The 12732-nt window shown below is 45.9% G+C and overlaps 1 protein-coding gene across 4 annotated transcripts in view; it reads right to left on the reverse strand.

The window, feature by feature from the left end:
• Positions 1-12682, reverse strand: part of DRC3 (dynein regulatory complex subunit 3) — a 21096-nt gene extending 8414 nt beyond the window's left edge. The window contains exons 1-8 of one of the 4 annotated variants that reach the window (XM_006023911.3): positions 12146-12682; positions 11386-11553; positions 9631-9747; positions 7194-7360; positions 6102-6248; positions 5055-5174; positions 3090-3202; positions 1666-1840 (exon numbers count right to left, since the gene is read on the reverse strand). In XM_006023911.3, the coding sequence (XP_006023973.1) occupies positions 1666-1840; positions 3090-3202; positions 5055-5174; positions 6102-6248; positions 7194-7360; positions 9631-9747; positions 11386-11545 (999 nt within the window). In that variant the 5' untranslated portion in view covers positions 11546-11553; positions 12146-12682. Of the gene's footprint in view, positions 1-1665; positions 1841-3089; positions 3203-5054; positions 5175-6101; positions 6249-7193; positions 7361-9630; positions 9748-11385; positions 11731-12145 lie in introns of those variants that run through there. The other 3 variants (XM_025204583.1, XM_025204584.1, XM_025204585.1) reach the window with 3 other exon arrangements.
• Between the last annotated feature and the right edge of the window lie 50 nt (positions 12683-12732).

The following is a 12732-nucleotide window of genomic DNA, read 5'->3' on the forward strand; positions in this document are numbered from 1 at the left end:
GGGCGCAGGGCGGTGGGTGGGGGGGGGGGGGGGGGGGGGGCACGTGCCCCCCCTGATGGGGCTGGTGCCCCCACAACAGCCGACACTGATCCTGTCAGCAGGGCTGGTGCTCCCTCTGACGGGGCCACTGCCATCGGTGGCTTCTGCGGGTGCCCTGCCAGATTTAGGAGGCACCATTCACTCATGTCTGTGACCTTGCCCAAGAGTGTCTCAGAAGGGCGGTGCTGGGCTGAGTGCCTCAATCCACCTTGCAGTCTGCACCCAGGCATCTTCCCCTCTGCTCTGAAGTGCCTGTAGGCATGTGACCTAAACCCCAAAACTCTCCCCCATTTTGGGTGTGAATTTATTGGCAGCTCACTGAAAATAGCAGAAGGTACCCCTCAGTGCTCTTGTCAAGACAGACTCTCCTCCCTGATTTCCATTCAATACCTCTCAGTCTTTACTCTCTGTCTTCAAGAGAGGCTTTAAAAGCCTCTTATGCCCTGGCCGGAGGCGACCCAGATGGTGTGTTAGTGTGAGTCAGCAGTAAGTGACACTCCCCAGCACACCGGGGTTCAGCACCTGATACCAGAGTGACTCAGCAGTCTGCTCTGGGTTGCACAGCAGCTGAATAAACAGGGCCTGGTTTGGGGAGACGGCCAGCACTCCTGATTCCCTCCAGAGTCTGTTATAAGGGACTTGGTTCCATCCTGCTGACACAGAGCTTTGCCCAGCTTTTCCATGGAAACAAAACTAATTATCCATGTGGTTTAAATGGTTAGATACGGATCCAGCTTGAAGCTGTTCTCTTAACCACAGGGTTGCAGCTCTCCCCAACGCAGGGTGGGGAGACCAGTGTTTTTTGCTAACACATCCCAAACAAATTCGCCTTATTTTTCGGGTCAAAGTTTGCAAGAAAGTCTTCATTTTGGGAGAAAATGGATCGAAACAAACATGACTTGAAAAAATCATCTTTTTGTTTTCTGGCTTTTTGTCCTGCTTTTCCAGTGGAAGCAGAGCACGGGAGGGACCCCCAAGCCAGAAGGAAAAGGAAAGCTCAACTCAAACTCTCCAACAGAAAATGTTCTTTCCAATTAATTTTATCAACAATTTTAAACGTTTTAAATTAAAATTTTAACTTTCTTAAAAAAACCCTCCGCCTTTTGTTGGGAAAAAAATTAAAGCACATATGACCAGTTCTATACAAAGGCTTTACGAAAGACCCTTTATATGATGCCTTATCATTGATAATCAATGATAAAGCATCATATATTCCAACAAAGCAATTTTTCTAACACTAGGAAATGGCATCCTATTAGCATCTGCTAATTTACATTATGATAAATACTTGGTATAGACAAGGAGGGTCCTGTTCAAAACAATGGCAGCTGGTGGTGGTGGAGGGAAAACATCACATACTACCAGCTGACACGATTTTAAACACAACATGTCTACTTTAATTCATGTTCAATAATATATTAGCTAACAAAATATTATCTCGTATTGCAGACTGGTCAATGGAAGTGTGTACAGTAAGAGCTGGGGCTGGACTCTGATTTCCATGACACTAGTGAACATCTGGCACTGTTATAAGGATTTAAATGGATTTACTCCACGTCCGTCAGATCAGACACTAGACTACCCTATACAGGTGCTTTAAGCAAACAAAAGGCTGTAAGAAATTACCCCCACATTCTGGTTTTCAAAGTCCAGGATTATTTTTCTGCCCTGCTCTTGATTGGCTGCCAGCGCTTCTTGAAGGCATTTGTAGAAAGTTGAGACTTCGGCTTGTCGCTTTTCATATTGTTCCAGACCGTAGGCAAACAATTTCTCACAAACCGATTCAAATTTATTCCTGTATGTGAAACCAGTCAAGGGATCTCATTTGTGTGAGTTTAATGAGTCAACACAGCAAGCAACGCCCCGTGATAATCAATACTGCCCTCTAGCTACTAGCACCTACTAATCTCAAGGCAAGAGGATCAGGTGGTCTCTTGCTCATCTCCAATGAAGTTGGTGGGAATTGAGCAAGATGAGCACACTGCATCTTGCAGAGCTGGACTCATCCTCATCTTTCAAGCAAAGGGACTTTGCCACCTAACCTAGGTGGAGGAAGGGTGACTAGAGGGCACCTATGAAGGCTCCTCGGACTCTTCTCTGCCATATAAATGGGACAGAGCACGTGAAGTTAATAAATCGTGCTCCAAAGCACACAATGCATTGATTTGGCAGCAATACAAAAATCATGTCTATTTTTTTTGCTGTTATCTTGACAATGGAATTGTTTCTAATGTCTATGGTATTTAGACTGTGATGAATTTTCTCCACGCCACTGTACAGCAGCCTTCAGGAAGTCCCAGTTCAATTTTGGGACTTGACAACATCCCATTTATCTGAGCTAGAAAAGAAAAAACATGCAAGTCTTTGCTTTCTGCTCACTGGGGCAGGATCGAGATTTAGAAAGATGTCTTGGTCTGAAGTACATTTGTACTGATCCCAAAGAGTTAGCACTTCTACTCTGGGAGACTGAGACTCCATACTGATTAGTTTCTTAGTATTTCCTGCCACGTCAACCACAACAAGATTTTAGCAACTCCTATCTCATAATCTGGTACAAGCAGCGATTAACATTCAATGCTGCTTGAAAGGTAGGATGAATTCCAGAGTTAGAGAGACTGCAAAGCCCCCGTTGCTACAGGTGAGGAAGGTAATGGCTGCTAAAATCACGTGTGCAGAAAAAGCAAGATGGTAATTGGAAAGCTGAGATTTTACAGTTCTGATCTTTCATGGCCTGCCAGCATTAGGAATGAGAGATTTATTCAAACGGGGCTAAGTCAGCATTGCTAGAGTGCCTGTGGTACAAAGCATTAGTTTGTAGTCCCTGTGTTTCATAAGATATCAGCCCTTAAAGCTGTCATGGGTCTCACGGTCCAGCAGTGCTTCCATGGCACTGATCCAAGCCTGAACACTGCAAGCCTCAGATCTCAGATCAATGTTGCTTTCAAAGCCTGTACAAAAAAAGCAGATGAAGCATCCCTGGTGATGCACCTCCCTGCCACCTGACGCCATTCGCTATTTATTGCTAGCTTTTCTAAAGCCAGGAAGGATATGTCTCCAGCAGGTCAGGCATGCCAGGGAGGTAAGCCAGCTTGTTTGCTTCTGCATCCTCTGCATACATACTCTCAAACAAGAAGGGTCCATTGAGGTACTCGACATAAGCAGCCTTGAGAAAGAATTGTCACAACAGAAAAAAAATGAGGAATGCCAACTTGCTGCAGAATCTTACGCCATGTCTACATAAGGAGCTCTTCACCTGTCTGTGAATCCTGGTTTGCTCTACTGGCAAAGCTCTCCTAGTGGGGACGCTGCTCACATCAGCAATGCTGAGCTCCAGGGCTGTCTAGTAACCCCCACCCCTCTCCTGCTTCACACAGACTTGCTGGTATACCTGCACCCACACGAGAGGCTTTGGTGAGCACAGCTGGTGAGCACCGACCTCCAAAGGTTCCCAAGCAATTTAAGTGATGATTCCCCTAGTAACTGCAACTGTTTGAGGGCTTTAGCCTGCTGCTTTGCTTCTTTACCAGCTTCAGAGGGCACAGAGGTATCCTGCAGTTTGTAGAGGAAAGTACAGCTACAGAAAAAGACCCCAAAAATAAGCTGCACTTTAGGACTGGGACTGCTCTCCTCCCGTTTAGGCTGGTATCGCCAAGATACATTTTAATGGGGTTTCCAGCTCTGACAGCAGCCTCCTCTGTGACCATAGGCGACTGGTAGGGGGGGCACGGTGGGGGGCATGTGCCCCCCCGATGGGACTCACTTCATCCCTCATGGGACTCACTTCATCCCATCCTTGCCCAACCCAGCAAGGTGGGTAGAAGCCTGTACTCAACATGGCTCCTTGCTGTTTCTTAAAGTGCAAGGAAGGTTCAGGCAGTGAGTCTCCTCAGCTGAATTCTTCAAACTCCCCAGATCTGAATGAAGAGCGCCTTGTGCTGTGGGAGTGAATCTCAGAACAATCCACCAGCCTGTTATCACTGGATAGGGGGTGAAGGCTTGTGGCTTTCCAAGGAAAAGGTTTTACTGTCATGGGAAGAGATGGGGGCTCATTTGCTTGGCAAACATGGAGACGGAGCAATTCAACTCTGCTTTGTGGGCCTGGAGCTTGGAGCTTCAGCCACTCGAGCATGAAAGAGACAGCAAAGCACAGCCATGAAGGTGGTTAGCCATGAAGGGCCTCATCCAGGTCCCTCCCTACCCATGTCCTTTCCTCTCTAAACCCATCTCCCTGGTTTCCCAAGCCTCCTGCTGGTTCCATGTACAGCAGCGGGAATCTCAGATGCCAATGGACCTCTGTGAGCATAGAGATGGCGAAGGCCTATGACAGGCACCCATTGGAAGCCTTGCTCTGCTCACATGCTTCAACAATATGGTGAATAGACCAGAGGCCAAGTGGAAGGAGGAAAGCAAACAACATGGATGCAAAACAGCCACAGTCCCATGTAAGCAGCAGAGCAAGTAGGCAAGGGAGCAGCCCTCAGAGAATCAGCTGGTAGCTGAGAGCTCCACTTTGCCCAAACTGTTCTTGCTACATGCATGGATAGGCTCTCTGTTTTATGCCCAAAGTGATCTTGAAGCACTGAGAATATTACATGCATATTTTATTATGCCCCAATAACTTAGCAACATAAAGGGGAAAAAACATAGAGGGGGAAACACTGCAACATAAATAATACTAATAGTTCCATTAGGCCTATAATTGCCTTAATCTAGCATCACTCTGACAAGAAACTAAAGTACGGTTTACTTTTTAGCTTCCCTAAATCAGGGCCCACCGTGTATGTTTCACGGCTTGACCAAAAGAATTGTGTTTCCCCATACCATGGGTATTCCACAGCAGCGTTTGTTTTCATTCAAAAGACAAGATTTACCGATCCCAGAAATTAATAGTGACCTCTGTTTTAACTCAATCAATGTTAACCTCCCATTAAATCTTTCAGCGGGTGAAAGAGAAGTCAATATCTGTTGGGTTTCTTTCCACGGTGGTAATATAAAACCAGCCAAGGAGAACATACCTTGTGGTAGTCCAGTTCTTTCTGCTTAGCCTGCTCCTCTTCCAGCTTAGCCAGGGCTTGAGCTTCGCCTTGTTTCAGCTCATCGATAGCATACTGATATTTTATTTCAGCAAGTTCTCGCTGAGAAGTACAAAGAAAATATTTTGGTCAGACTGTCCTACTGCCAAAACAATGTGCATCAGAGTCAGGAGTGTAACATCTTACTTGTGTGTTTTGTATTGAATGGCTGTGAAGTATGACTCTCCATTTTCATTCCTAATTATCTCATTTCCACTAGTCTGTGACTGAGCTGCTTTATTCCATCCTTCTGAGTCAGAGGTGGGAACATCTTATCTCCTCCCTCATTTCCCCACCTTTAGGAACTATTTACAGAGGTAGTCCAGCTTCTTCATATAAGAGGCTGTGCTCTGGCTTAATCAGCCAATGAACCTGGCAATAGATTTAATATGGAGGTGATGGTTCATAGATTCATAGACGTTAGGGTCGGAAGGGACCTCAATAGATCATCGAGTCCAACCCCCTGCATAGGCAGGGAAGAGTGCTGGGTCTAGATGACCCCAGCTAGATGCATATCCACAATATCCATGGTTCTTCTATGGAGTGGAAGAACAGGAGTGGTGGGGCAAGAGACCTGGTTGGTTTTAAGTCAAAATTTGATCAATTTATGGATGGGATGATAGGACTTCATTTGCCAGCAGCCTGCACTGCACTGGACTGGATTCAGTGACCTAAGAGGTCTCTTCTAGGACTATGTTAAAGTAAATCTCAAATTAATATTGTAATATTGTGCTCCCCCGAGCCTTGGGGCAAGAAGCCATTATGTGTTACTAGTACATCAGCTTCCCAGCCAGCCTACTGTGCTTGGTTACAGGCAGAGGAAGGACATTTCCAATGGCACCTATTTCCCTAAAAAGTATTTCAGTCAGAGAGCAGTTAAAATATGATAATTCTAATCCTTTGAGTGCTGGCATATTCCAAGCCTGACAGCATGATGAATGCTGTGGATGGGGCTTGTGTCCTCGATACAGGAGCAGCAGAAGTGCTTACTGTGTTCTCATCCACAAGCCTGAAGTCCAAGTACACCAGATCTGGGAGGTGAGCAGCAATAAACATCGAATACTGCTCATTGTCACACAGAGGGTTCCCGGCGAGATTCAACGTGCGCAGCTTGCTGAATTTCCTGAGGTAGACTACCTGGGCCAGACAAAAGCAGACACTGCAACCATCACACAGGGGGTGGAAAGCAAAAAGTGCAACGTTTTGAAATTCGTGACACCGATCATCACTGTTGTGGCTCAGGATCTGGCTGACAGCCTCGTCCTTCAGAGAGAGCTGACGCAATGCAATCAACTGAATGTCCGAGCACGGAAACAGGTTGAAAAGGATGGCTATCCAGCAAGGTTGAACCACAGTATTTGGAAAAGAAACTATCTTCTATAGCATTCTTAGAACTTTAGTACAACTCTGAACTGTGGACATTTGGGCAATGGGTTGAAGGAGGCCTTCAGCTGGATGGTGGATGAGCTTCCACCAAAAGCTGCCTTCTGCAATGTAAAAATCAAAGCACACCCTCAGAAATCCTGCCTTCCATTTTCTATTTAGGTAACTCATCCCCCTGTTCCAGTTCCCACTGAAGTCAAGAGAAGTTTTGCCATCAGTGTCATTGGTAGCAAGATCTGACCCAAAGTGTGAATAATCCTAAACCAGGTGAAATGAGAGTTACCTGCATGGACAGCTGATTATCCCTCTAACCAGTGGTTATCCCTCTAAAGCAGTGGTTCTCAACCAGGGCACCCTGGGGGGCCAGACTCTTTGAAGAATGCCAAGAGGTGTAAGGAGATAAGTAGATAGGCTAAGTAGATGAACCTAGGTTCAAGCTTGTCCCTGCCTGGATGCCCCTCCATCCCATGGCCCCTCTGTAAGGAGCTAAACACTGCAATATATACACTGTTTTTTTAAATGGGATGCCACTCAATTCATAAAAGTTCTGGAGGGGTATTTCGAGTCCAGTGAGGGACACCTTGAGTCCAGAAAGATCAAGAACCACTTCTCTAAAGAGATGTTCAGATTCAATGACAGGTGCTCACATGAGCACCTTTGATCATGAGGAGACGTTGGCAGAGAGCATACGATCCTTACATTTTCCAAAGAGGTTAGATTGTTGTTTCCAATGGAGAAGATCTGTAATTCTTGTAGCGTGTCCATGTTCTCAATCTTGGATATTCTGTTATTGTAGAGGCTCAGGTCCTGCAGTTTAACCAGAGCATGGAGACCTTCAATGGTTTCAATATTGTTGAAGGACAAATCTGCAAAAGAGTTTAACACTCAAGATGTTTTATGAGCAAAAAGACCATTTCCAACTAACCTATAGGGCTCAAGGACTACAGTTCAGTTGGTATCTCGAATCTGGTATGTAGGTTAATTGCTATCCTTAGGGGTGATAAGCAATTCATCAACACTTCTCTCCTTTATGTTCAAGGCTTTGCACAAACCCACCACCCATTTGGCCAGGGCAAAACAGATGTATCTTCTAACACTGAACCATGCAAGTCTGTAATCAGTTAGGGAAATCACTGAAACACTCCTTTGGGCAAAGGCTGTCTACATTGCCCATCCATGGCTCCTACCTCCTACCTCTTGACAACACAACAAGCAAGACACTGAGAAGAAATCTTATGCAGGTTTCTTGCATGAAATTGCAAAGGACAAGAGAATGGGTGAGAACATGCTTAAAGAGGTGAAATCTATAATCCATTTTCCACATGAAATCTGATAACACCAGCTATTGTTTCTCATGAACCCTCACCAGTGTCACAAAACCATTACCCTAATGTTGATTACCAGTAAGGCAACCCTTGCTCTTAGTTCCATGCAACCTCACCACTGTCTGTGGAGATGCACCACGGAAGAGTTGGTGCGTCTTGGCCCTTTCACTCATGGACACTTTCGCTCATTTTATTCTTCCATACAGCGTTTAAACTTATGTGGAATCTATTATAAAAATGTCAAACTTGTGAAAGGCAGTGGTAGAGTGATGTTGTAGCCACGATGGTCCAGGAATTATGCAAGAGACAAGGATTTCTTAGGGCAATATCTTTTATTAGACCAACTGCATATGTGGGATAGTTAGACAGGTTTTCAAATGTAAGACATGGATAAAGAATGTCTTGCATTTGAATGCCTAACTCTACCCCAACTATGCAGCTTGTCCAATAGAGGATATCACCCTAAGAAATCCTCTCCTCTTACCAATTTATCAAAGTGATTTAGGAGCCTACCTTTCCAACAGTGACCTAAGGTACATCTAAGCTGCACTCAAAAGATGTGCAAGCAGCCTGTGTAGACACACCTGAACTAGCTTTAAACCAGCTAGCTTGAATACCAGTAGCACGCCAACCCTGAAACATAGATGGCTAGGAACCCACCCAAGACCTTGAGGAGGGACCAGGTGGCTGAAACCCTTGCACTGCAATCTGTACCCAATTTAGCTAATTTTAAGCCCACCCGGGTTTGTCTACCATGCTACATTTACATCTCTAGACTGAAAAGCAGACACTCCTTCACGCCCTTACAAACTGAAGTCCCATTGCCTTTCAGTGAGTCTCAGGCTCTGAATTACCTAAATCACTTTTGAAAATAGAACTTAGGTGCTTTTGTAAGTATTACTGCAAAGCTGAGACTTTCTAAGCCACCTAGGAGATGGGGACACAAACCAGCTTTGAAATCTTAGCGCCCCCCTCCCACGCCCCCCCCATTTATTTAATACCACAGATTATTTTGTGATATTCCTATCATCTGGCATTGGAGAGTAAGAATGCAGGGTGCTGCATCCAGCTGACTGCATTCCCTTGGGAATGTCCTGTTTGAGAGGGAAACACCATATCCTGTTTTCATTGTGGAGCTGCAGATGGCGAGAGATGCTTTTGTTAGGCATGGAACTGAGATCCACTGTGTTCAGGCTCATTTCTTTGAGCAATAGGATGACCTCATCAGGATGTTTTTTGTTTGACTTCAAAGAGGTTGATATGCCCACAATAATGTTCTCTTTGCAAACCGATTCCTGATAACAGCAAAGTGGTCAGATCCTGAATCGAAGCTATAATTCTACTACTCTACTGGCAGAATCTCTATGGTGGCAGAGAGGGGAAGATTTCCGGGCTCCGGTTTGATTTTACTCTGTTTTAATCAGTTGGATGCTCCCAGAATATCTCATGATTTAGGGGCCGAACTCCAACTTTACACTGGTGCATCTCCATCAAAATCAATGCACTAGAGTGACTGTTGTCAGTGTGTCTACTCGAGTGCCATCACACCGGATCTTAATATCTCACAATATCATTTCAAAGTGCACCACATCCAATCTGCAGAATGAGACACAATTTCAGGCCTACTATTCAGTAGAATACATGTGTGAAATATGCCAAAAGCTTAGCCACCAATTGACACTAACATTAACTGTCTTTTTTCCTAGCACACAACAGGGACCTGATTGTGCTCTCACAGCAGTTTAACACCACCAGTTCTTTTTGATAGAATTACTCCCGCCTTATGCCAGCTTCACATCCTGAAACCGTACCAAGCCAGACAAGATGAACCAAACTATCCAGAGCCTCTATCTTCTCAATGATGTTATTGTCCAGCTGCAGTTTAGTCAGATTTGCAAACTGCCAGAGGTTATCAATCTTCAGGATATCTAAAGCCAAAGGGGGAAAATAAAAATCAGGAGTATGATTCATGCAAGCTGAACATGGCATTCACACTACTTGTGCAGGTGATCCGTACTCAATATTACCTCCAAAAGAATCTTTCGGCAGAGTGTGACCGTGCACTGATTCGTGAAGACTGCCCAGGAGATGACTGAAAGGACTGGGGGCTGGATGACGATTTAGATTGAAACTGCTGGGATAACCTTATTGTCCTGCACCACTGCACATTGCTAAATCAGTGCTGTCAGAGAGTTGCTGAGGGGATGCTGACTGCAGGACTGCAGTCAAGACGGGGTTTACAGGAATTCACTACCAGGAGGGCCTTTGACCTTCACTTTGCTTTCCAACTCAGAGTGTGGCTGGGAGGAGACAGCACTTTCTTCTGAAATTGCAGGTTGTTGGAGGGGACTAGCTGGCTTTGAATTGCTGCCCATTATGTTACAAAGTTACTCCATGTTCTATAAATCCTTTCCCACTGTTCAGTTTATGGAGCTGTAGATGGAGAATAGGCCTGGGACCACTATAGGAATTAGAACTCAGGTTTTCTGCAGTTTATAATCTCCTGTTTGGAGTGCCGTCAGCTGTCACTGCATTTGCCTTTTTTTGAAAAAAACCTACAGACCCAGGCACAGGCTGAAAGGATTATAACACAATGTTGGCACCATGTGGCATAGGAGACTCTTGGGTTCAACTGTCCAGTGGGCATCAGCTTAGAAGGCAGGAGTGGAAACATAGAAGAGGAAAACCCCACAGCCATAGGCACTCGTCACAGACAAACAGGGCATAAGTTTTGCATGCTAAGCTTGCAATTGCATGGGCAAAATGTGCATACAGTTGCGCATCACTTCCAAACAAATGCATGCATAAGTCAGGTCTGTGAGTGCCAATGAGCAGACTCGTTAGCTGCTCATACAGTTCTCACTAGCACACAATCACCACAATAGAAGGAGCAAATTAAAGATGCAGATTTGCACCTGCTTTCCTAAAAGAAAACAGGATCCTAATGGGATTGAAAGGCTGATTTGACAGCTCCAAAGACTGACATCTTATATCCATAACAGCAGGACAAACTGCTTCCATGTCACCCCTACCAATATACTGCAGACTGAACTGGGAGGTCACAAGCATGGGCAAGAGGGTAGTTCAGCATCCTCTGCCCAATAACGAGCTTAGTGATCTAGTCGGGCCTTTCAACAAAGTTGGCAAATTGACCTGCTGTACTGCTGGCATCTTCTTTTAAGGTAGATACTTGCCCACTCAGAACTGGACAGAAATAGGGAGTCAGGACTCATCTGAAAATGAAAATTTGTTGCCATCACACATTTGGATCAGACTGGGTTTTAGTGCAGTGGGGCCAAACTTGCACGTGGCCACAAGGTGCCACTGCTCCATAACTGTCAAACAAAAAAGTAATAATTAACAATGACATGAAGAGCTGCCAGGATCTGCAGCCTCTTACCAGGCAGCAAAGCCTTTTAACTCTCTCTGTTTGAAATATTTTAGATGGCTAGGGCTAAAAATGTAAGTTAGAGTCAGTGCAACCAGTCTGAGCTTTACCACGATCATATCATTGACAATTAAAGCATTGTACTATTAACTTGTCCTAAAAAAAATCTGATACTTACTCCTAAAATCAAGCTGTAGTTCTGTGACATCCTTAAAATCAATGCCTTCCCTTTTGGCAAGCTGCCCTGCTTCTTCTTGAGGACCTTGCTCCTCAACAGCCTTTTGAAGCATCTCTTGATCGATCACATTTGGCTCAATGGTATCGTATATCCGGTTCATTTTCAGGCCTTTGAGAGAAGAGCAAACAATACCCATTACCCAGCTACTGTCTTCAGTGTTTACTGAACTGCATGTGACATGCAAAGAAACAGCAGCAGAGTGGAGGACCCACAGGGTCTGATCCTGCACTGCTGAAGTCAAAGAGAGAGTTGCCTTTACCAAAAGATATGATGTTAACAAGTGCAAGTCAGGGCCAGCGCAGGGTGAAGTGCACAGGCAAGATGCCACGTGCAGAACCCGTGTCAAGCTTAACTTGAACCAGATGACACCAAAGGCAGAGCGTTACAGCTCCCCATGGCCCTCCAAGCAGCCAAACAACCCTCCTCAACCCCCAGCCATGAGCCCACAGGGCTCTCCTCCCTGCCTCCCACCCACCAGCCACCTTCTCCACCTGTAACGCAGCAGTGCACTGGCTTTTCCACGTAGCCCGTCACACAACCACTCGCCTGCCCACCCCTGACCACGCAGCCGCTCTCAAGGGAACCAGTGACACTTAAGCAGCTTCTTAAATTTCTGCAGGCAATAAAATGCTCTGAACACAGGTGAAATGCAGATTGGATTGATCCTGCACCCCTGAAATCTATGGCAGCAAAATCAGACCTATTGAGATCAGCTCGGGAGCTCCTTCCCTCTTCAGGCCCACCCACTGGAAGCACCGCAAGATCTTCCTGTTTGGGCAAGCGCCTGGCGAGCTGAGATGCTGTTTGTGGGGGGAGGGCCTCCCCTTTAGGCTGATGCTTTAGTTCCCTGTTGCGTTGCTCCCTCGGTGTTCCTGTGGCATCAGTTATTCTGCTCTCTTAACGCCAGGTCAATGAAGAAAAAACAATCCGGCTCCTCTCCAGCCCCAGGGCACCTGCCCTACGCCCCTGGGTGTATTCGTGCTCCGCGCACAAGGACTAAGGGCCGACATCACATGGGGTCTTCATGTCTCGCTTTCATGTCACGGCTTCCCTGGGACCGTTCTGCGGTCGGACGCTCCGTGCTGCTCTCACGCTGCACGACGGCTGCTCCTGGCCTCGGTTTCTAGCCAGAAGGACAAATTACACGAACATCGTTATTTGATTACACGTCACGAGGAGAAACAAGGAGCTCGTCTCTCGCTGCAGTGCAGCGTTTTGGAGAAAGCTGCAAATAAATCAGTCGATCCATAGGTCTGCCCAGCCCGCCCAGCCCCCACGGCCTCTCCC

The sequence above is a fragment of the Alligator sinensis genome, unplaced genomic scaffold (assembly GCF_000455745.1).
Source record: "Alligator sinensis unplaced genomic scaffold, ASM45574v1 scaffold402_1, whole genome shotgun sequence".
NCBI classification, from domain to species: Eukaryota; Metazoa; Chordata; order Crocodylia; family Alligatoridae; genus Alligator; species Alligator sinensis.